This window comes from Sciurus vulgaris (genome assembly GCF_902686455.1).
Source record: "Sciurus vulgaris genome assembly, chromosome: 5".
NCBI classification, from domain to species: domain Eukaryota; kingdom Metazoa; phylum Chordata; class Mammalia; order Rodentia; family Sciuridae; genus Sciurus; species Sciurus vulgaris.
Window position 1 is genome coordinate 79,119,142 of NC_136465.1, and position 24,264 is coordinate 79,143,405.

The 24,264-nt window shown below is 38.6% G+C and overlaps 1 protein-coding gene across 1 annotated transcript in view; it reads right to left on the reverse strand.

Moving 5' to 3' along the window:
• The window catches only part of LOC306662233 (uncharacterized protein), a gene marked incomplete at both ends in the record, with an annotated part of 65,309 nt that overhangs the window by 40,431 nt on the left and 614 nt on the right, over nucleotides 1-24,264 (reverse strand). The window contains 2 exons of the mRNA XM_079141761.1: nucleotides 22,163-22,888; nucleotides 23,770-23,808. Coding sequence (XP_078997887.1) covers nucleotides 22,163-22,888; nucleotides 23,770-23,808 — 765 coding nt within the window. The remainder of the gene's footprint in view (nucleotides 1-22,162; nucleotides 22,889-23,769; nucleotides 23,809-24,264) is intronic.

Below are 24,264 nucleotides of genomic sequence, written 5' to 3' on the forward strand. Positions count from 1 at the left end.
GTAAGGCCACGGTGAGGAGGACAACCAGCATCTTGAAGGAGGCTCTGCAGTTGCTCCCACGTCTGTGCTGGGGTAAGCAGAGCACCTCCCTTTATAAGGAGGAGCAGAACAGTGGTGCCTTTGAGCTCCATGCTGGGTGACCTCACACCTGACACACTAGCATGCTTCGCATCCCTGCTTTCTCTTTGGGACCTCAGCCCAGTGTCTCTCCTAAGAGGTGCAATACGTGACTTGGGCAGCAATTGAAGAAAACTGGTTGACCATTCAGCACAGATATTAGAATTAAAGTTCCACCATTATTTGAATTTAGTCTGTTTGATATACTATGACTCTGTCCTACACCTTATGTTGTATCTGTGCTGGGTTTGTGTGTGTGTGTGTGTGTGTGTGCATGTATGCAAACGTGTATATTTGTGTCAGCACTGGTCCTATAGCCAAAGTGAAGGTGGCCCATACCTTTGAATTTATTATAGCCCCAACTCCATTCGCCAAGACATGTGGATTCACAAGTGTATGATATTCTTATGAATTTTGATGATATCCAGGTCATGCCTGTTCAACTCTGTAAGGGTTTAGGACACCACATGAATACACATATCTTGGTGAATACAAGGTAACTAAGGATCATCCTCAACCTCTTCAAACCCAAAAGTGTTCACTAGATCTCTCTAATAAGGAAAATCTTCTTATAGAGACAAATGACCTAAACATACAGTGCTTAGTATAATTCTTGGGGGTTATGACAGCTGAAGTAGCCATAGAAATCACCATGGGATTTCCATAGCAAAGCAACAGGAATGTGCAATTCCTGGAAGGAATAACACTCTTTCAAGCTCCTACCAATTTTGAGGATGCAATAAAAGAATGGATTAGAGTGAAATACCAATTGGCCATAATTGTTGAATGAAGTAGTCTGATGTCACCTTCAGGAGCTATACTGCATTGCATTCATCTTCTGTTTTAGCTAGATACACTGTTTTCTCTGAGAGGTCTTCACCACACAGAACTTTATCTGCAGTATTTGATTCTTATTGCATCCTGATCTCCTTTTGAGTCTGATCTGTTATTTTACATTCTAAACCATTATCCCCTCTATTTGTTTATCATCTTGAATCTGGTTTATTTTCCTGTGCATTTTGGTAGAATTCCTTTAGATGATAACCCAAGTTAAATTCCATTTTATTCTTCACTATGTTTTATTTTCAAAATCTGGTAAGAAAATACTGTGTTTCTAATAGGTCTTCTTTGGGTACCTGCATTGCTCATCTCTGTTCTCCTCCTGTTTATTCTGCTATATCTAGTATTTTTGGCCTGTTTTCTTCATGGAAATATACCAAGATCTGTCTAATCAACTGCTTTTCTTCATTTTAGCCCTTGCTACCTCTCAAATGTTTGTCTACTACAGGACTGGTGGAAATTAAAGGAGAGTTTGGCTGAAGGTAATGTAGGGATGCCCATGAGACTGGAGATCTTAAAGACAAGCCCCTGTCCAGTGTGGATGACTGGGTCCTGTGCTATTGCAGCCTTCTCTATAAGGGGGCAGAGAACACTCCAGGAGGTCCTCCTAAACAATGGTGTTTCCTACAGATAATGTGACGCTTGCAAGATGACTGTGCTGATGATTTTTTCCTGGAATAACTATGGATATATTATGGAAGGGACTGTAAATGTAGTTGGCACTTTGCTGCCTATGGGAAAAGCTGAATCATTCTAACTGTGTTTACTCGTTTTATGAGAGGCAGGGAGCAGTTGTTTGTGTCTGGAGGTCCCTTGGTATTACTGGGATGAGTGCTTCTGGTTACTTCTTTCCCTATTTATGAAGGAAATCTGGAGAAGAGTGGTGTTCACCAGGTGTCTGATGGTTGACCTTCAGATGGGAAAGGAAGGTGAGAGAGAAGGAGCAGAGGGAAAGCCAGGCAGATGTGCTCACCCTGTGTGGGCAGCTGTGGAAGTGGCAGTCAGCCTAGTCCTTGACCTGGCGGGTCCTGGCACAGGGCAGGTGATTCTTTCAATAGGGCCCTTTTCCTGACCTTCTCCAGTGTCAGCAATGCATGCATGAGATTAATGTGTTATAAAAGAAAAATATCACCTGTGAACTCAGCAGATACAACCAAACTGAGGTTACAGAAGAGTTGACAGGGAGGACTGTCAGAAAGGTGGGGTTGAAGCATTGAGCAAGGCTGCAGCAGGCATTTGGGGACCTTTAGGTGAGTAAAAGCCCTGAAGCAACCCACTTCCTGTAACATGTATGTTGTACTTAATGTCACAAACAGACTTGACTTCCTCCTCCTAACATGTTCCTCTTCATCTTAGGTTGACAATGACTGCCAAAAAAAAAAAAAAAAAAATCTACAAATTTGTGAAATTAGTAACAGAAATTCATTTTCACACAACTTTGGAGAGTGAAAATCCAAGATTAAATTTTCAGGAAGTTCAGTTTTTCCAAGGCCCTCTCCTCCTCTCTCAGATTCCAGGGTCACCTTTGCTGTGTCCTCATGTGGGGGCTTCTTCTGTGCACAAGAAACCCTGCTGTTTTTCTCTGGGTCCAAACATGCTCTTATCACAACACCAGAAAGACTGGGTTATGGCCTGTCCTGAAAGCCTCATTTTAACTTAATCAAGTACAGTTTTCCAAATACAGTCATTTTGTGAAGTACTGGAGTTAGGGCTTAAACATAGGAACTCAAGAAATGGGACAAAATACATTACCTAACACATCCCAATGCTTTCTCAGTTAACGACAATTTTTTCACAAATTGTTCAACATAGAGTATCACTTTCATTTCTCACTCCCCTATATATGGCTCATTAGCAAATTCAGTTGGCTCTGCCTTCTCAATATACACTAACTATGACCACGTCCATAGTCTCTTCTCTAGCATCCTCGTTTAGGCAATAATTCTCTCTCTTTTGGTCTATTAAAATTCTATCAACTCATTCTCTCAAAGGTTGAGTATAAGAGGAGACATTTATCCAGCACTTACTGCTTACCATTTAATCATAACCATCTTTCTAGGTAGCTCTGATTATCATTATCACCTCACTATTGCAGATGAGATGATGGGCCAAGGCCAAGGCCAAGGCCACAGCTGTTTTAAAGTGTCTCAGTGTCTGAGAAGCAGCCAAGTCCAGGGCCTGCATTCCTGCTGCTGGGCTGCCCTGCTTTCCTGATGTATACTTGCTTGGAGGGTGAGAGGGGAATGAAGCTTAAAGAAGAAATTAAAAGTTCTTGTTCCTGGAAATGATTAAGGGAAATGTCCTGAGTTACATTAACAAGTAAGGCAAGAAAATAATATTTTTTTGAATAATTTAGTTTGGTTAACATCATAATTGTTTACTCTGTTTCCCCTCATCTTCATACAAAGATCCTCCTGCAGATTAGTTCCTCTTTCTAAAATGTTTTTTTAAATTTTCTATAAAGTTAAAATCTCAAGTTTTGGAGTCTTTCTTCTGTGCAGGCTTCTTCCAAAATCCTGTATAGACTAGGAGGACCAAAAATGGATTTAAATCTCCATGAATAAGCAGTGGTTCTGAAGGCATGGTGGCACACTCCTGTAATTCTAGCAACTCACAAGACTGAGGCAGGACAATCACAAGTGTCAGGCCAGCCTGCATAACTTAGCAAGAACTTGTCTCAAAATAATAATGGTGGGAACGTAGCTCAGTGGTAAAGCCCCCTCTGGATTCAACCCCTAGTACTAGGGGTGGGAGGGATGGAAAGCAGTGATTCTCTCTCTGCTATTCCCTCTTTCAAGTTACTGTCTTTTTTTCATTTTCATGTCTTGCTCTTATTCATGTGATAATATTCCCATGCTTTGTGCACCACACAATAACAACAACAAAAATAAAACTTCAGTAGTTTGAGAGCTGTCTGGGATTTGTGCCAAAGAATGAGATTTAGTCCTTATTTACAAAAAGAAATGTCTAAATAATCCAAATCTAAAATTACAGATAATAGCAAAGTGTATTTCGGTACTGTCCTAAATGTATGCAATTAAATTAAAAGTTTTCTTATGAACAAGGTACATCCCTCACCTCTCTCTCTCTCTCTTTCGTATTTCATAACTATGCTGATTTTCACAAAGTGTATGGCTTTAGAAAAGTCATGCAGTCATATTTAGTTTTTATTCCTTCTTCTGGACATAATGCCAGATATAATCAAAGGACTAGAAGGTTTTCTGGAAATGAAGTAAAGATTGCCTTGTTAGGCTTGTATTTTTTTATTCCTCTTTTTTCCTTCTTGTTTAAAGTTTTTGAAAAACAGTTCTTTAAAGATTAGAAAATTGCCTCTAGTCATTATTTGAAGTTAGGTCTACTTTTGACGAATTCCCTTAGGTATCCTTCATATCCTGTCTTTATATCCCTTTCATTCCTAAGAAATAGATTCACCAAATACAGAAATCAGCACTGAAAGTTCTTTTATTTCAACACTTTAAAAATAAAGTGCTACTTCCTATGGCTTTTACGTTTTTCTGATGCTTTCTGCTTTCATTTATATTGCATGCCCCCCACACAGAAAAACTACTTTGCTCTACCAGCTTTCATTTCATTGTCTTTATTGTTAGATATTTGATTATGCAATAACTTGGTGTGATTTTATTGTGTTTCTTTTGGTTGGTCATACAGACTGAATGTCTGTGTTCCTCCAAAATTCATCAACTGAAATCTCAACCCCAATAGGAAGATATTTAGAAGGGGTTCATTTGTAAACTAATTAAAGTTAGATAAGATCATGCAGGTAGGGAATTCATGTCAACAATAGTGCCTTAATAAAAAGATGAGGAGACTTGGGATCCCACACTCACTTTCTCTGCTCTTTTCCAAAGAGAGGACACCTGTCTCCAATGCAGACGAGGGTCCTCATCAGAACTTCACCATGCAGGCATCCTGCTCTCTCACTTCTAGTTTCCAGAACTGCAAGAAATGAATTTCTCTGAATTACAAGTCACCTTATTCATGATGCTTATTCCTTACTGCTTGGTGTGGGATCAAATTCTGGCCCCCACGCTAGACTTCCACATTTCCATGAGGTGGAAGAATGTCATTACTGCTTCCCAAGTGGTCTCCACTAAAACCACTTCAGGGTGGAAGGAAAGGTGCTTTATAACAACTAGTTTGTGACAGGACCCAGGCTGCCTACTGCTATTCAGTGATCATATACAGTGAGGAAAAAGTGAAGGGCTCATCCTTCCTAGGTCTTTTCTCACTCTACCTGGTGAAGGGTTGAGGCATCTTCCTTCTGCTTCACAAACATGGAGATTTAAGTTCCACCCTTAAGATTATGGCTTTTTTTGTGGTGTTTGACTGTCAAAGCGTTTCTGTGTTCTCATCCTGTCTGCTTCCTGGTCCTTTGGTCAAAAACAGTAGGCAGTTGTTGGGGCTTTTTTCATCTGTGACCATTGGCATTTCTTTATTCCTGGTTTCTTCAGTCTGTGACTTAAAAGTCAAAAACAAAACAAAGCTCACCATCTTGTCTACTCCTGGGTCCCTAATACATCATTCTCCCTATCTTTCTGAATCTTCTTCTGGTTTTATTATATTAAAAAAGTCCAGGAATTTTAGTAGTACTTGGAGGAATAGAGCAAAGTACATAAACTCTAGCTTTTTAAAATTTGGTTTACTTAAGGTATAAAGAAGGCTCAGGCAGTATTCTTCTAGAGCCTTTGCTTCCTCAGGAGACATTGGGCTTCATTTTTGAAATTGAAACATCTTAAGGAGGCAGAACTACTTAGAGGTGTCAGGCTTCTGTGACCTAGAAAATGAGCTGAGTCTCTTATGTCAAGGTATAGAATCATTAGGACTTCAGTGAGGAAGCAGACTTACAAGTGACACTTTATTTTGTCGTATTCTTCTTAGATGTTCTTCCCCCCACTTTTGATGCTTTTATTGCTAAAAAGAGAAGCTTCTTATCAATAAAACATTTGGAAAGTCAAACTCATGCAAATACTACCATAGTTTACATCCTGTAAACTATGCTTCCTAGAGATCCAGCCCAAGTCACACCTCAGCCCCCTGAGCCACAACAGAAGCATATCAGGCCTGTTCTGCTAGGCTCTGCAGAGCATGAGCTTCATTTGTCCCTGGAGAGCAAGTTCTCAGATCTCAGATGGAACTAGGACCATCCCTTCAAACCATATTATGTTTAAGCCCTCTCATTCTGGGGTCTTGGATGAGACTAGCAGCACTGAAGGTCTCCAGTGTCTCTGGGGTCGTTTTCCCATGGTCCTCATGTAGCATCAGTCTTCCTTCTCCACATACCAATCTCTCCTTATGACACATGCAGATCACACTCTTGGTGTGCTCATCCAAATAAGTTTTCTCATTTTTTCCAACATGATCAGACTGAGAATTTTACAACTCTTCAGGTTCTGCCTCCCTTTGAATGACAAATTCTAGTATTCATTTATACTCTGTACACATTTAGCACAAAAAGGCAAGAGAAAGAATGCCACACACATATCATACTGCTCAGAAAATCATGCCACCCAATATCTGAGTTCATCACTCTTAAGTTCTGCCTTCGGAAAAACAGTAGGACAGAAGCACCATTCTTTCAGATTTTTTGCCATTTTTTTTTCCAACAAAGAACTTTATAGCAGTTACCAATAATGTGCTCCTCATTTCTAGCTTAGTCTGAACCACAGTGACCTTAATTGTTCTTATTTCTAACAAAATTCTGATAACAGTCTTGTCAGTAATCACCATGCACATTGAAGTTTCCATACAAATGTCCCATCCTGAGCCTTCACTAAAATGGAAAATAATGATTTCAACCCATGGAAGAGAGAAGGAATTAGGTTCAGACTTTAGACTTGAAACCCAGTCGTAAACATGGCTTGTTAAAACCTATTTCCAGGTAGACTCCCAAGATTCCTGTAGCAAGCTGACAAGCTATAATTGCAAATAGTGAGGTGGTCAAAGGACCACTCTACCACTTCTCCACTTGGCTAGAAGAGTACAGAGTAAGACCCCTCCATCTTGGGGAGCAGGGCATGAAAGGCAGCACAAGATTTTGCTTTGGGACTTGGTTAAGACTCAGCACCAGGAAGACACAAAAGGACATTATACCCAGGCCAAATCCTGCAAATAGAGCTTTGAGATGTGCCTGGCATCAGACAAACACCCTCTTACCAGTAGACCTGAGTCAAGTTTGGACTGCTACATTATTTCCATTCTCAGAGTTGGCCTGGGTCATACCAGACTCCTGGATTGTGCAGGTTCCTGCTGCTTTTGAGATGCAGATACAACCTGGCTTGGGACAGACTTGGAGGTCAGGTCACTGCCTTCACTAACACTCATGAACATTTTGGCAGCAGAGTGTGTGGAGCAAGACTTCATTTACTGAGGGTATAACATGGTACTAGGCGCAATACTACCTTGTAATTCATGACCAGGCTTGTTCAACCTGATAATCGGAAAATTCTGAAAGCTCACAGAGCTGAGGCTCTCAAACAAGCCTGGTGTTAGATTGACACATGCAGCCTCAGTCTACCAGACTTCTATTCAATACTATCTGACCTTTGGCTGATTGCAGTGATCTGGTCCACAAACCTATCCAGGAGTAGAACAGCCAATAAAGGGTGTGTCTTATTTCTACCTAGTACTGCCCTGATATCACTGGGTTTGGATTCCAGATGTGACAGTAGTATGACATTCATGGACACAGGCCTGGTATAGTGGCCTGGGGCTAGTCACTCCAGCGTATGTCTTCCCAGAGTAGAACAGAATTCTGTCATACTAAATCATAGACAGGTGACTGTTGATGAGAAGTCTGTGTGCTCTCTGGCCCCCGGTGACTTGAAAGGAGACTACTAATTTTTGAGGTTTACCCAGTTGGTTCAGAATACACCAACAGGAGATTGGGCGTGTAACCTGGACTTGGATTGTCCTTCTCTGCCGAAATAGTGATAAAACACCAAAGTAAACCCACAACAAGCCTGTACTTATGGCACCACTGATGAAATAGCAGAAGTTACTATAGGCACAGAGAAAAGAAGCAGGTTACTTAAATTTAAGGAAATATAGACAAAAATTTCCAGCCTATAAAGACTGAAATAAATACCTAATCCTTCAATGTGCATACTATGTCACAAACCAGGAAGCTTTCATAACATTCAGGGAGTTGCTGCCTCTTCTAACATGTGAAAATAAATTACCAAAAACTGACCAGATAGTATCCAGTTTGACAAAAGTCTTAGATGGGGAATTTAACAGTTATTTTAAAGGAAACGCAATGAGTTTCTTTTTATTTATTGTAAGCAAATGGGATACATGTTGTTTCTCTGTTTGTACATGGAGTCAAGGTATACCATTTGTGTAATCATAAATTTACATAGGGTAATGTTGTTTGATTCATTCTGTTATTTTTCCCTTCCCCCACCCCTCCCACCCCTCTTTTCCCTCTATACAGTCCTTCCTTCCTCCATTCTTACCACCCTCCTTAACCGTAACCCTAAACCTAACCCTAACCCTAATGCTAACCCCTCCCGCCCCCCATTATATGTCCTCATCTGCTTATCAGCGAGATGATTCATCCTTTGCTTTTCTGAGATTGGCTTATCTCACTTAGCATGATATTCTCCAATTTCATCCATTTGCCTGCAAATGCCATAATTTTATCATTCTTTATGGCAGAATAATATTCCATTGTATATATATGTATATATATATATGCCACAGGTTCTTTTCCATTCATCAATTGAAGGACATCTAGGTTGGTTCCACAATCTGGCTATGGTGAATTGAGCAGCAGTGAACATTGATGTGGCTGTATCTCTGTAGTATGCTGATTTTAAGTCCTTTGGGTATAGGCCAAGGAGTGGGACAGCTGGGTCAAATGGTGGTTCCATTCCAAGCTTTCTGAGGAATCTCCATACTGCTTTCCAGAGTGGCTGCACTAATTTGCAACCCCACCAGCAATGTATGAGTGTACCTTTTTCCCCACATCCTCTCCAACACCTATTGTTGCTTGTGTTCTTGATAATCGCCATTCTAATTGGGGCGAGATGGAATCTTAGGATAGTTTTGATTTCCATTTCTCTTATTACTAGAGATGTTGAACATTTTTTCATGTATCTGTTGATTGCTTGTAGATCTTCTGTGAAGTGTCTGTTCATTACCTTAGCCTATTTGTTGATTGGATTATTTGTATTCTTGGTGAAGAGTTTCTTGAGTTCATTATATATTCTGAAAATTAGCGCTCTATCTGAAGTATGAGTGGCAAAGATTTTCTCCCACTCTGTAGACTCTCTCTTCACATTACTGATAGTTTCCTTTGCTGAGAGAAAGTTTTTTCGTTTGAATCTATCCCAGTTGTTGATTCTTGCTTTTATTTCTTGTGCTATGGGAGTCCTGTTAAGGAAGTCTGATCCTAAGCCAACAAGTTGAAGATTTGGACCTAGTTTTTCTTCTATAAGATGCAGGGTCTCTGGTCTGATTCCAAGGTCTTGATCCATTTTGAGTTGAGTTTTGTGCAGGGTGAGAGATAGGGGTTTAATTTCATTCTGTTGCATATGGTTTTCCAGTTTTCCCAGCACCATTTGTTGAAGAGGCTATCTTTTCTCCATTGCATATTTTTGGCCCTTTTGTCTAGTATGAGAAAATTGTATTTATTTGGGTTTGTGTCCATGTCCTCTATTCTGTACCATTGATCTACCTGTCTATTTTGGTACCAATACCATGCCGTTTTTGTTACTATTGCTTTGTAATAGAGTTGAAGATCTGGTATTCGGATACCCCCTGCTTCGCTCTTTCTACTGAGGATTGCTTTAGCTATTCTAGGTTTTTTATTCTTCCAGATGAATTTCATAATTGCTTGCTCTATTTCTGAAAGGTACATCATTGGGATTTTAATTGGAATTACATTGAATATGTATAGCTCTTTTGGTAGTATGGCCATTTTGACAATATTAATTCTTCCTATCCAAGAACATGGGAGATCTTTCCATCTTCTAAGGTTTTCTTTAATTTCCTTCTTTAGTGTTCTGTAGTTCTCATTGTAGAGGTCTTTCACCTCTTTTGTGAGATTGATTCCCAAGTATTTTATTTTTTTCGAGGCTATTGTGAATGGTGTAGTTTTCCTAATTTCTCTTTCTGAAGATTCATCACTTATGTATAAAAATGCATTGGATTTATGAGCATTGATCTTGTAACCTGCTACTTTACTGAATTCACTTATGAGTTCTAAACATTTTCTGGAGGAATTTCCAGGTTCCTCTAAATATATAATCATGTCATCAGCGAACAGGGATAGTTTGAGTTCTTCTTTTCGAATTTGTATCCCTTTAATTTCTTTGGTTTGTCTAATTGCTCTGGCTAGAGTTTCAAGGACGACGTTGAATAGAAGTGGTGAAAGAGGGCATCCCTGCCTTGTTCCTGTTTTTAGGGGGAATGCTTTCAGTTTTTCACCATTTAGAATTATATTGGCCATGGCCTTATGTAGATGGCCTTTACAATGTTAAGTAATGTTCCCACTCTCCCTATTTTTTCTACTGTTTTGAGCATGAAGGGATGCTGTATTTTATCAAATGCTTTTTCTGCATCTATTGAAATAATCATGTGATTCTTAACTTTTAGTCTGTTGATATGGTGAATGACATTTATTGATTTCTGGATGTTGAACCAACCTTGCATCCCTGGGATAAAACCTACTTGATCGTGGTGCACGATCTTTTTAATATATTTTTGTATGCGATTTGCTAAAATTTTGTTGAGAATTTTTGCATCGATGTTCATTAAGGATATTGGTCTGAAATTTTCTTTCCTTCTTGTGTCTCTTTCTGGTTTAGGTATCAGGGTGATATTGGCTTCATAGAACGAGTTTGGGAGGGTTCCCTCCTCTTCTATTTCATGGAATACTTTGAGGAGTATTGGAATGAGCTCTTCTTTAAAGGTTTTGTAGAACTCGGCTGAGAACCTATCTGGTCCAGGACTTTTCTTTGTTGGTAGGCTTTTGATGACCCCTTGTATTTCATTGCTTGAAATTGATCTATTTAAATTGTGTATGTCCTCCTCGCTCAGTTTAGGTAATTCATATGTCTCTAGAAACTTGTTGATGTCTTTGACGTTTTCTGTTTTGTAGGAGTATAGATTTTCAAAATAGCTTCTAATTATGTTTGTATTTCAATAGTGTCTGTAGTGATATTTCCTTGTTGATTCCGAATTTTAGAAATTTGAGTTTTCTCCCTCTTTCTCTTTGTTAGTGTGGCTAAGGGTTTATCAATTTTGTTTATTTTTTCAAAGAACCAACTATTTATTTTGTTAATTTTTCTGATTTTTTTTTTGTTTCAATTTCATTGATTTCGGCTCTGATTTTAACTATTTCCTGTCTTCTACTACTTTTGGTGTTGCTCTGCTCTTATTTTTCTAGGGCTTTGAGCTGTAGTGTTAAGTCATTTATTTGTTGATTTCTACTTCTTTTGTTCAATGTGCCCCATGAAATAAATCTTCCTCTAAGTACTGCTTCCATAGTGTCCCAGAGATTTTGATATGATGTGTCTTTGTTCTTATTTAGTTCTAAGAATTTTTTTATTTCCCTCCTGATGTCTTGTTATCCATTCATCATATAATAGCGTATTATTTAATCTGCAGGTATTGGAGAAGTTTCTGTTTTTTATTCTGTCATTTATTTCTAATTTCAATCCATTATGATCTGATAGAATACAAGGTAGCATCTCTATCTCCTTGTATTTGCTAACAGTAGCTTTGTGGCATAAAACATGGTCTATTTTAGAGAAGGATCCATGTGCTTCTGAGAGGAAAGTGTATTCATTCTTTGTTGGATGGTATATTCTTTATATGTCCATTAAGTCTAAATTGTTGATTGTGTTATTGAGATCTATGGTTTCTTCATTCAATTTTTGTTTGGAGGATCTATCCAGTGGTGAGAGAGGTGTGTTAAAATTGCCTAGTATCATTGTGTTGTCCTCTATTTGATTTCTGGAATTAAGAAGGATTTGTTTGATGTACATGAATGAGCCAATGTTCAGGGCATACATATTTATGATTGTTATGTCTTGCTGACTTATGCTTCCCTTAAGCAGTATGTAATGTCCTTCTTCATCCCTTCTGACTAGTTTTGGCTTGAAGTCCACATTATCTGAAATGAGGATGGATACTCCAGCTTTTTTGCTGCTTCTGTGTGCATGGTATGCTTTTTCCCATCCTTTCACCTTTAGTCTATGGGTATCTCTTTTTGTGAGATGAGTCTCTTGCAGGCAGCAAATTGTTGGATTTTTCTTTTTAATCCATTCTGCCAGTCTATGTCTTTTGATTGATGAGTTCAGGCCATTAATATTCAGGGTTATTATTGTGATATGATTTGTATTCCCAGTCATTTGACTCATATTTGTTTTTTGACATGATTTGGTTTCTCCTTTATTTGGCTATTCCTTTAGGCTAGTTCCTCCCGTTGCTGATTTGCATCATTGGTTTTCATCTCTTCCTCATGGAATATTTTGCTGAGAAAGTTCTGTAATGCCTGCTTTCTTTTTGTAAATTCCTTTAGCTTTTGTTTACCATGGAAGGATCTTATTTCGTCGTCAAATCTGAAAGTAAGTTTTGCTAGGTATAAGATTCTTGGTTGGCATCCATTTTCTTTCAGGGCTTGGTAATTGTTGTTCCAGGCCCTTCTAGCTTTTAGGGTCTGGATTGAAAAATCTGCTGATATTCTTATTGGTTTCCCCCTGAATGTAATTTGATTCTTTTCTCTTGCATCCTTTATAATTCTGTCTTTATTTTGTATGTTAGGTATTTTCATAATAATGTGCCTTGGTGTGGGTCTGTTGTAATTTTGTATATTTGGAGTCCTATAAGCCTCTTATACTTGATTTTCCATTTCATTCTTCAGATATGGGAAATTTTCTGATATTATTTCATTGAATAGTTTGTTCATTCCTTTGGTTCATTCCTTCCTCAATCCCAAAAATTCTTAAATTTGGCCTTTTCATGATATCCCATAATTCTTGTAGATTCTTTTCATGATTTCTTTCCATCTTCTCTGTTTGATCAACTTTGTTTTCAAGATTACATATTTTTTCTTCAATGTCTGAGGTCTGTCTTCCAGGTGTTCTATCCTATTGGTTATGCTTTCTATGGAGTTTTTAACTTGGTTTATTGTTTCCTTCATTTCAAGGATTTCTGTTTTTTTTTTCAGTATCTCTAACTCTTTATTGAAATGATCTCTTGCTTCCTGTATTTGCTCTTTTAACTGTTGATTGGTGCGATCATTTAATGCCTGCATTTGCTCTTTCATCTCCTCCTTCCATGCCTGCATTTGCTCTTTCCTCTCCTTGTTTGCTTCCCTAATTATTTTAATTATGTACATTGTGAACTCCCTTTCTGACATTTCTTTTGCTGTGCTGTCATTGGGTTTTATTGATATAGTATCTAGGTGTGTTTGAGACATTTTCTTCCCTTGTTTTTTCATATTGGTCAGATGTCAGTGGGACTCTGAGATAGTGCAGATTTCCTTTATTGGCTTATAGTGTCCCTGTAAATTTCCAGTATATCACCTCCCAGCCTTCAGTAGCCTGAAGTCTTGGAGGAACTTGATAATGCAGTGCTTCTGAAGAAAGCTGCCCCTAGCTCGTTACTGGTTCCAGGGCTTGGAGTTGGCTCCATGCGGAATGGCTCTCACGGGTGGTCTACTCCGAGAAGCTGTCCGTGAAAGGAGCCTGCTGCCGGAGGGAGCAGGGCTGCTTGGGGAAGTCCCTGGCTGCCCTGTCCTGGTGCCTGAAGCTGTGTGTGGGCCACAGCTCACCACTGGCTCCGGACTCGGAGCTGGTTCTGTGCAGAAAGGCTCTCACTCTGGGGCCTGCTCTGAGCAGCTAGCCGTGTGGGATGAGCCACCGCTGGAGGGAGCACGGCTACCTGGGGAAGACTTTAGCTGCCCTGCCCTGCTCTGAGAAGTAGCTCCTATCCGGGCCTGCTGCCCAGGCCAACCTTCACTCAGTGGGGGAGACTCACCCCGTGGCTCTATTTTAGTCCGAATCTCTCAATGCCTCCCCTTCTTGAATCCTGGGTTCTGGAGTGACAGGAGATGCAGTCACCCTCTAGTCCACCATCTTGGATCACCCTGTGGAATGAACTTGCTGCTAGAGGGAGCATGGTTGCCTGGAGTAGTCTCTGGCTGCCCTGCCCTGGTCCCAGAGGCTGCCTGCTGGGTCGGAGCTCTCTGCTGGCTCCGGGACTTGTCTCAATGAGTTTCAAAATAACATAGAGAAATGATGCAATATTCTAACAGAAAACCTTAACAGAGAGATGCAAATAGTTTTAAAAAAATAAGCAGAATTGAATAAACTGAAAAATTCAACAAGTGAAATTAAAAACAGCATATAAGTGATCAATAGCAGGGCAGAGCAAATAAAGAAGAGACAAATAGTTCAAAAATACACAGAGAAGAAAGAATAAAAACGAATGAGGAGGAACGAAGCATGTTTATGTGAACTAAAGGTCAGCATTAAAAGCAAATGCTTAGGATATTGGGATTCAAGATGGACTTGTGAATGCTCAAGTGCAGAAAACTTATTCAAAAAGATTGTAATAGAGAACTCCCAATGATGTAGAAAGATACTAATATCAGGATACAAAGAGGTCAAAAAGCAGCAATTAGATTTAACTCAAAAAGATCTAAATCAAGTAATAGTGCCATTAAGACCTCAAGGAGAATGTTAAAGATTCTCAAGGCAGCAAGAGAATAGAAACAAAAACCACAACTGGGTGCACCAATTTGTGTGAACTCAGACTTCTGCAGAGAAACCTATTAAACTAGGAAAGTGTGGCCTGAGATTTTTCAGGGTAGTGAAGAAAAGTATCTGCCAACCCATAATCTTGCATACAGAAAAGCTGTTCTTGCAGAATGAAGGAGAGATAAAGACATTCCCAAACAAGCAAAAATAGATGATGCATCTCCACCAGACCTGTCCTACAAGAAATGCTAAAACTAGTTCCTCAAAATCAAAGAAAGAAACTATTATTACTAAGAAGAAAACACAAGGAGATATAAATCTCACTGCTAAAAGTAACTGTACAAATTGAAAATGCTGTGACACTGTAAACGTGGCATGTAAGCAATTGATATCTTTACTATGAAGACTGAAATGCAAAACAATTATGAATAATAATTACATTGATATGTTAAAAATAGGCAATATGGAAATATGTAAATTGAGACATCAAAAATTCAAACTGTGGAGAGGTATGGATTGCAAAGTATAGAGTTTTTTTAAAAACTTTTTATTTGTTCTGATTGGTTATATATGACAGTAGAATGCATTTTGACACATTGTACACAAATGGAGCATAACTTATTCCCCTGACTGCACATGGTGCTGTGTCATGCCAGTAGTGTGATCATACATATATAGAGGGTAATATTGTCTGTCTCACTGTACCGTCCTTCCCATCTCCACGGTTCCATCCCTCCCCTCACTACTCTCTGCAGAATCCAAAGTTTCTTCATTCTTCCCTACCCCCACTATGGATCAGCATCCACTTATCAGAGAAAACATTTGTTCTTTGGTTTTTTTGGAATAGGCCTATTTCACTTAGCATGATATTCTCTAGTTCCATCTATTTACCTGCAAAAGCCATAATTTCATTTTTCTTTAAGGCTGAGTAATATTACAATGTATATATGTACCACATTTTCTCTATCCATCCATCTATTGAAGGGCATCTAGTTTGGTTCCATAGTTTAGCTATTGTGAATTGATCTGCCATAAACATTGATGTGGCTGTGTCCCTGTAGTATGTTGATTTTAAGTCCTTTGGGCATAAAACCAAGGAGTGGGATAGCTGTGTCACATGGTGGTTTCATTCCAAGTTTTCTGAGGAATCTCCATACTGTCCCACCAGCAATGTATGAGTGTACCTTTTCTCCACCTCCTTGCAAACATTTATTATTGCTTGTATTTTGAATAATTGCCATGCTGACTGGAGTGAGATGAAATCTTAGTTTGAATTTGCATTTCTCTAATTGCAAAAGATGATGAACATTTTTTTCATATGTTTGTTGATCAATTGTATTTCTTCTTCTGTGAAGTGTCTGTTCAGTTCCTTAGCCAATTTATTAATTGGGTTATTTGCTTTTTTGGTGTTAAGTTTTTTGAGTTCTTTATGTATCCTGGAGGTTAGTGCTTTATGTGAGGTGCATGTAGTAAAAATTTTCTCCCATTCTGTAGGTTCTCTTCACATTCTTGATTGTTTCCTTTGCTGAGAAGAAGTTTTAATTTGAATTCATTCCATTCATTGATTCTTGATTTTACTTCTTGCACTTTAGGAGTCTTATTAAGGAAGTCTGGTTCTAAACCAAATGATGAAGATTTGGGCCTACTTTTTCTTCTACTAGGCACAGGGTCTCTGTTCTAGTGCCTAAGTCTTTGATTCACTTTGAGTTGAGTTTTGTACAAGGTGAGAGATAGAGGTTTAATTTCATTTTGTTACATATGGATTTCCAGTTTTCCCAGCACCATTTATTGAATAGACTGTTTTTTCACCAATGACACATTTTGTCTAGTGTTAGATAACCATATTTATGTGGGTTTGTCTCTGTATTCTATTTTGTATCATTGATCTTCAAGTCTATTTTTGTGCCAATACCATGCCACTTTTTTTCCCCCTATGGCTCTGTAGTATAGTTTAAGTTCTGATATTGTGATCCTCCTGCTTCATTCTTCCTGCTCAGGATTGCTTTGGGTCTCTTATTTTTCCAAATGAATATCATGATGCTTTTTCTAGTTCTGTGAAGAATATCATTGGGATTTTAATAGTAGTTGCATTAAAAATGCATAACACTTTTGGTAGTATGATCATTTTGAAATACTAATTCTGCCTTTCCAAGAGCATGGGAGATCTTTCCATCTTCTAAAGTTTTCTTCAATTTCTTTCTTTGATTGATTGATTGATTCCCAAGTATTTTGTTTTGAGGCTATTGTGAATGGGGTAGTTTTTCTAATTTCTCTTGAAGTGGATTCATTGCATATGTATAGACATACATTTTATTTATGGGTATTGATTTTATATCCTGCAACGTTACTAAATTCATATATTAGTTCTAGAAGTTTTCTGGTGAAAATTTTTGGATCTTCTAAATATAGAATCATGTCATGGGCAAATAGTGATAGTCTGAGTTCTTCTTTTCCTATTCGTATCCCTTTAATTTCTTTCATCTGTGTGATTGCTCTGACTAGAATTTCAAGGATGATGTTGAATGGAAGTGGTGAAAGAGGGCATCCTTGTCTTGTTCCAGTTTTTAGAGGGAATGTTTTCAATTTTTTTCTGTTTAGGAATGATGACTTTGGGTTTGGCATAGGTAGTTTTTACAATGTTGAGGTATGTTCCTACTATCCCTGGTTTTTTGAGAGTTTTAAACATGCTGGGGTGCTGTATTTTCTCAAATGATTTTTCTGCATGTATTAAGATAATCATTTATTTCTTGTCTTTAAGTCTATCAATGTAATGTATTACATTTATTGATTTCCAGTTGTTTGAACTGACTTTGCATTCCTGGGATGTACCCCACTTGATCATGGTGTACTATCTTCTTCATATGTTTTTGTATGTGGTTTGCCAGAATTTTATTGAGAATTTTTGTGTCTATGTTCAACAGGAATATTGGTCTGAAGTTTTCTTTCCTTGATGTGTCTTTGTCTGGTTTTGGTATCAGGGTGATACCAGCCTCATGAGTTTGGAAGGGTTCTCTCCTTTAAGTATAGTGTTTTATGAGAATAGTTTCTTTTTCTTTTCACTTTTACTATCTTATCTTTAAGATAATGTTATGTTGCTATCATTCAAAATAGCTTATAATTGTCATACAATAGATTTATAGGCCTCAAGTTGGTCACTAAGTAAAAGTCTGTCATTGATAAACTTAAAATAATAAGAAAGGAATCAAAACACACTGCTTGAGGTAGTCACTTTACAAGAGACTGTGAGGACAGAAGAAAAAAAGAACTACAATGAAACTAAAATCCAAATTATGAAATGGCTTTTGTATATCCTTACCTACTAATAGTTACATTGAATGTAAGAGGATTAAATTCTGCCATTAACAGGCACAAATTGAGTGAATGGACTTAAAAAATAAATCTGAATATGTTGCTTTCAAGAAACTCCAAGGACACACATAGACTGAGGGTGAAGAGATGAGACAAACTCTTTACAGTTTTAATGTACTCAAGTTATCATTAAACTGTTCTAATAGCAGGAGGTCACAGATAAAGACCAAAAGAAGCAGGTGTGGAACCCCTATGGTCATTGCTTCTCTCTGAATATTTAGAGGTCTTCATCAGAATGTCTTAGATGAACTGTCCATGCTCTTAATGGGGATTAAATTTCAACACATGAAGCCTTGGTGGGCACTCAAATCACATCCAACCATTACAGAGGTCATCACTGGGACACCTCTCAAATATCAATGCCATGCTTATGTCAAATTACTCAAATATATTTAAACATTCTCGCTTCTACCTAGGTTCAAAAGTCAGGTTGGTTTCCATACCATACATCTATACAGAAAATGAACTGGTTCCAGTAAAGAGGCTTCAGGTAGGAGAAGTTCCAACAGCAATAATGGACCTGTTTCAGTCCAGGAACTCTGGTTCTCTTTCATCTTGAAATTTGTAATTTTCTAGAGATACCAATATTTAATTAGCTCTATTTAATTGTCTTAGAGAAATTTGTGCTTATGTTAAATATTCTGTCTCAGAAATATAAAAATTAGCCAAAATACTCTTTGAGTTCATGTCACTTGCGTAGAACTTTAGAAAATAAGACTAGTTTGGTTTTTTGATTTAATAAAATGGTTGTTTGTTCTCACTGGTCAGCTTCCATAATCATATGAACATAATATTTTTATTCTTCCTGAGGCTTTACTTCTCTGCTGGATGATAAAAGCACACAACTCTGTGTTCAACCAAAGGACAGTTGTGCAAATGGAAATGTGATTTCTGATACTTCATGTACAACTATCACAGCAATGGTCAAATGAGAAGAAGTCGCTGGCATACGTATTTACATAGAGGTTTTTTTGAGTAAAATGATGAAAAATCAGTGCAGGAACATCCTCTCTGCCTTTGTGATTCTGCTTAAAATCAGAATGTTAATTCTTTACTGGAGAAACTCTAGACTTGCATCACTCCAGAGATCAACACCAGTGTCAGCCACAAGCACTTTGGCTCTCCTTCTTTTCCTTTAAGGGAGAACATAAAATTCCCATGCAAAAGAAGTCTCCCCAATTCAGAAAGTATTAACATACTGTCTTAAGCCAGAAATTTATGCTAAGGGACAAATGACAGCTTAATTCTCAAGAATAAAAATTACAATAAAGACCCATATATCTAATTTTTTAAGAGACCCACTCTTATGATGACTACCTAACAGGAAAATACTACACACACATTTAACAGGGAAATTACTGGAGATGGTGGCTACCTTTGTCAAATGTCATAAAATTTTCATTTTATGACCTAAGAATCAAAGATTTGGTTTCTTATGCTTCATATAGTGTTTTATGAATTTCTTCATTTCTTAAGAAAACAGTCTTTTTAATAAAAGAGCACCTCAGTTCTTAGGTTAGAACTACATAGCCCTATGTATTTGACTTATGCTATTTTCTTACAACTAACAATACTCTGTTATTGCTTGATAGTGAGCTCTGATTTTATTTATTCAAGTATTCTTAACTTTTTGACATTTGATCTGTTATCCAAATTAAATTTTTCTGCTTATTCTAATTTTGGGAGATTCTAGAGCACTCTTTTTTAAAAAAATTAGAGAAATGAAAGATATATATTTTATTATTCAAGCATTATTTTCCAAGAAAGATCTATCAGCTATTTAAAAACATTTGTAATATATATGTAGTGTTAAAATACGTCTTTTCTCAAAAATGAAAAAGTGCATTCCCCAAAAAGAAAATGCCACCAAATTTACCTCCTTCCAAGTAAAAATAAGGCCGGAGTGCTCTTGAAATATCACTGAAGAAGGTATTTTGTCTTATAAAAAGAAAAATAGAAAACTAATTATGTTTCATGGCACAGTGACTCATGCTTATAATCTCAGCTATGTTTGACTGAAGCAGGAGACTATTAAGTTTGAAGCCAAATTGGGCAACAGAGGATGACCTGGTCTCAAAAAATAATCTGTTAGGATTATTAGATATGTTAAAATTACATGGGAAATAAGAAAAGATGCTTCATCTTTACTGAGTTACATAAATATATGTGATTGATGTGTGACTAAGAAATTATATAAAGTTTGCCAAAACCTAATGTACCAGTAATAATTCTATTATATTAGCTTCATGACAGACCAGATGCTGTAAGAAGAAAGATAGGTCTTAACACTGTTTGAAGAACTCCAAATTGCTTGCCTTTGAAAAATGTATTGTGCTTTTATTCTGTATTCCTTCATTATTCCAAATCACAAGAGCATTAGTATATATATTCTGAAATCATTTTAAAAATTCCATTTGTATAATGCAATCCAAGGAAGACCAAGAATACTACAAATATTTTCCCTGGAAACTAGCTTGTGGCTAAAGATGGAGGGAAGCTTTCTGGAAGTATCCATGAGTTCAGGATGTCCTTGAATTGTGTCCATGATCCTCAAAGTCCAGTCTTTCCAACCCCACAAAGAGACACAAAAATCAGAAATCATGCACTAATTATTTTATTGGTATAGAGAAGGGGCAGTTGTGACTGTATTGTCCAAAGGCATAACTTCCTGCAGGACATCATCTTCTCATTCACTTTCTGAAACAAACAGACAAAAGAAGGTTATAGGGAAGATGTGGCATGCAGGAGCTTCTGATCCCTTGCTGCCGTCACTGAAGTAAGGTAGGTGAGAACCCACCTCCTCTCTCTTTTCCCCTTCTTATTCCATATTGCTTTTAGTTCACTCTGATTAGGCACCTAGCACATAATATTGTTGTATACATGGTAAAGAGAGAAAGATTATTCATTGATTGCTTATCTTTGGGTTGCTCTTGAAAATTATCAAGGACATATTTAAAAAGCAGGTTCTACAACATATAATAGGGAAACAAGATCAGTTTGAGCATCTTAAATGGGGCTTTATTAGAGGAATTATGACATAGTAACACAGTGGAACAAAAATAATAAAGAAGGAGAAGGAGGAGGAGAAAAAAAGAGGAGGAGGAAAAGGAGGATGAGAAGGACATTTAGAAATTAAGAAAAATAAATGTAGACATTAAGAAAGAAAATTAGAAAGTGAAAGAGGAAGAAAGAAAGGAAAGAGATAAAAGGAAGGAAGGAAGAAAGGAAGGGAGAAATAAAAGAAAGAAGGAAGGAAAGAAAAAAGACACTAGAAAGATCCACATATCTCCATGAACTGTATTGAAAGTTTTCTAAAATGTGATATTTGAAATGAGCAATAGATATACCTGCATGTAACTTATGGTATCATTTATAAGAAAAAAGTGATATGATTATATGTAATTAATGTTTCCAGGAGAATATTCAAAAGAATTAATGAGTGAGACTTATGTGGGAATATATTGAAGCAAGATATGATATGCCTTTTAGTTTTAGCTACTTAACTTTTAATTCAGTCATACTTTTTAATGTAAGCATGGATAAATGTGCAAGTAAGCATTTAAAAATCTACATTTGGAGGCACAGATTGAATTCATTTAGAACGTATACTGGACTGGCAGGCCTGTTGTCAGAAAGAACTGAGCAGAGAAGTCAGGTGGAAATAGGAAATGGAAAGTCATTGGAGTGTGAGCAAAGAGGCAGAGAATGTAAGGGAGAAAGAACACTGCTCTGCTTCCACAGAGAAACAACCCAAGTAAATAGTGGGGAAAAGGTCATTTGGTGCAGTACTACTCAAAGTCAGAATTACATTGGAGAACTTAAAGAGTCATCCTACACTACCCAAGAAAACCTGAATATAAACATTTAGAAATGGGTTCCATGACCATGCAATTTCAATATGTCCCCAGATGGTTTGTTAGGACCTTGAATTTTGAGAAGCATAAGACTTACTGCCTTTACTGGAAAGTGAGCTTAACACAGCTGCACTGAATTCTATCAATGGGGGAGACTGAGTTGGGGAGGCAGTTGTACTCTATTGACTTGAGAAAGTGCTGGTGATCTCCTGGGCTTTGCAGAGTGATATGGGGCAGGAAGCTTCCAATTACCTTCTGATTGGGGTGGTCCCTGCTGGTTACCAGGACGAGGAGGGCGACCTGGCTGCTGCTGCTGCTGCTGGCCTCCTTGTTGGGGTGGTCCCTGCTGGTTTCCAGGACGAGGAGGGCGACCTGGCTGCTGCTGCTGCTGCTGGCCTCCTTGTTGGGGTGGTCCCTGCTGGTGTCCAGGACGAGGGGGGCCATTTGGCTGCTGCTGCTGCTGCTGCTGCTGCTGGCCTCCTTGTTGGGGTGGTCCCTGCTGGTTTCCAGGACGAGGAGGGCGACCTGGCTGCTGCTGCTGCTGCTGCTGGCCTCCTTGTTGGGGTGGTCCCTGCTGGTGTCCAGGACGAGGGGGGCCATTTGGCTGCTGCTGCTGGCCACCTTGTTGGGGTGGTCCCTGCTGGTTTCCGGGACGAGGGGGGCCATTTGGCTGCTGCTGCTGCTGCTGGCCTCCTTGTTGGGGTGGTCCCTGCTGGTTTCCAGGACGAGGGGGGCCATTTGGCTGCTGCTGCTGCTGCTGCTGGCCTCCTTGTTGGGGTGGTCCCTGCTGGTGTCCAGGACGAGGAGGGCGAGGATGCTGCTGATTGCCTCCTTGTGGTGGTGGTCCCTGCTCTGAATCATCATCTTCCTCTTCATTTCCATTCTCATCTCCACCATCAGCAGGAGGTCTGGGTGGGCGTCCTCCAGGAGGTGGTCTCTGATGGCTTTGTTCAGAGCTCTGGCTTAGGTCCTCAGCCTCTGTGTGGGTACAGCACAAGAGTAGGTGGCTTTTGTGGTGGAAGAACCTCCTCACTGTGCACCTCTGACTTTGTCACACAGACCCATTGTCCCAGAACTTTCCTCTTAACTGCTAACCTCCCTTGTGTCCACTCTTTCCTCATGAGGACCTCCACTCAACCTGTTTACTAATCATGTGGAATGTCTTAACATCCAGGTATGACAAGTATTTATCCTTAATTCTGCCAAAAAGGGAGGTCTTGGATGCATTCTCATCCTGAGAGGATGTTTCCCTATACAACAGAGATGTAAAGCAAAGGATTATAAATGTCTGCTGATTGTTTTTCAGGACAGTGATGATTTGCTGTCTATAAATCCAAGTCAGTACACCTAAGCCAGATGTTGAAATTGGAGCGAGTTGCTAATGCCCTACACCCATGTAGATAAAATCTAAGAGAGAGAAGAGAAAGACAAAGTGATGGCCCCACATGGTTTCACTGATTACCTGAGACTACAGGGGCACAACAATTGGAGGAAAAGAACACAGATACAGTCTGTGCATGTCACCTTGAAGCCATATTTTTCTAGAAAGAAACATGGTAGAAGAGAAAGCCATTGAGCCACTCTCAGTACCACAGAAGAGTCAGGTAGAATACTCCACACTCATTGTTCACCTTTCAGCCTGGGGCAGCAGGTAAACTACTCCTGTTGTCATCAAACCTATCTCCCTATGGTGGTCCTGCTAATATTCCCCAGAATCAAGGCTGGGGAAGGTTCATCTATATCATTAGGGGAACCAACATTCATTATTGCCCCAAAATAAAAATTATGGTAATGAGACTTTGTGGAACTGAAAAATTCCTAAAGAAAAAAAGGTGAAATCAATTGGGGGTGAGACTTACCTGATGACAGGGAGGAAGGAGAATCATCATAGATGACCTCTAGGAAATGAAGCACAGGATGAAATGAAAAGTTATTTACCAATCTCAATGCTCACAAGTGTTCTATAGGGAAAGGTGACTTCCAACTACAACCTGTGCTTCCCCTGAGTGAGCTTGTTAGCCTCTCCCTATGTTGATGTTGGCAAGGCAGAAAGCTGTGAGGCAGTGGCTGGGTGATTGCTATGCTGAGTCTCAACCCTTGTTCAAAATATATAAACCCTTTGGTCCTCTCTAGAATCCATCAAGCCTTACTGCTAATATTTGTTAAGTATTCTGGGTACTCCAGTGTCACATTTTTCTGCATTAAATCATTTGCACATTTTAAATGCTTTCTAAAGAGGGGACACCAGAAGTAAATTCTTGAGTACAATGTCATATACACTATTTACAGCATTTTGTAATATTGATCGTAGGTCAGAGAAAATGAGAAATTGGTTCCTGATACTTCCATCTCAC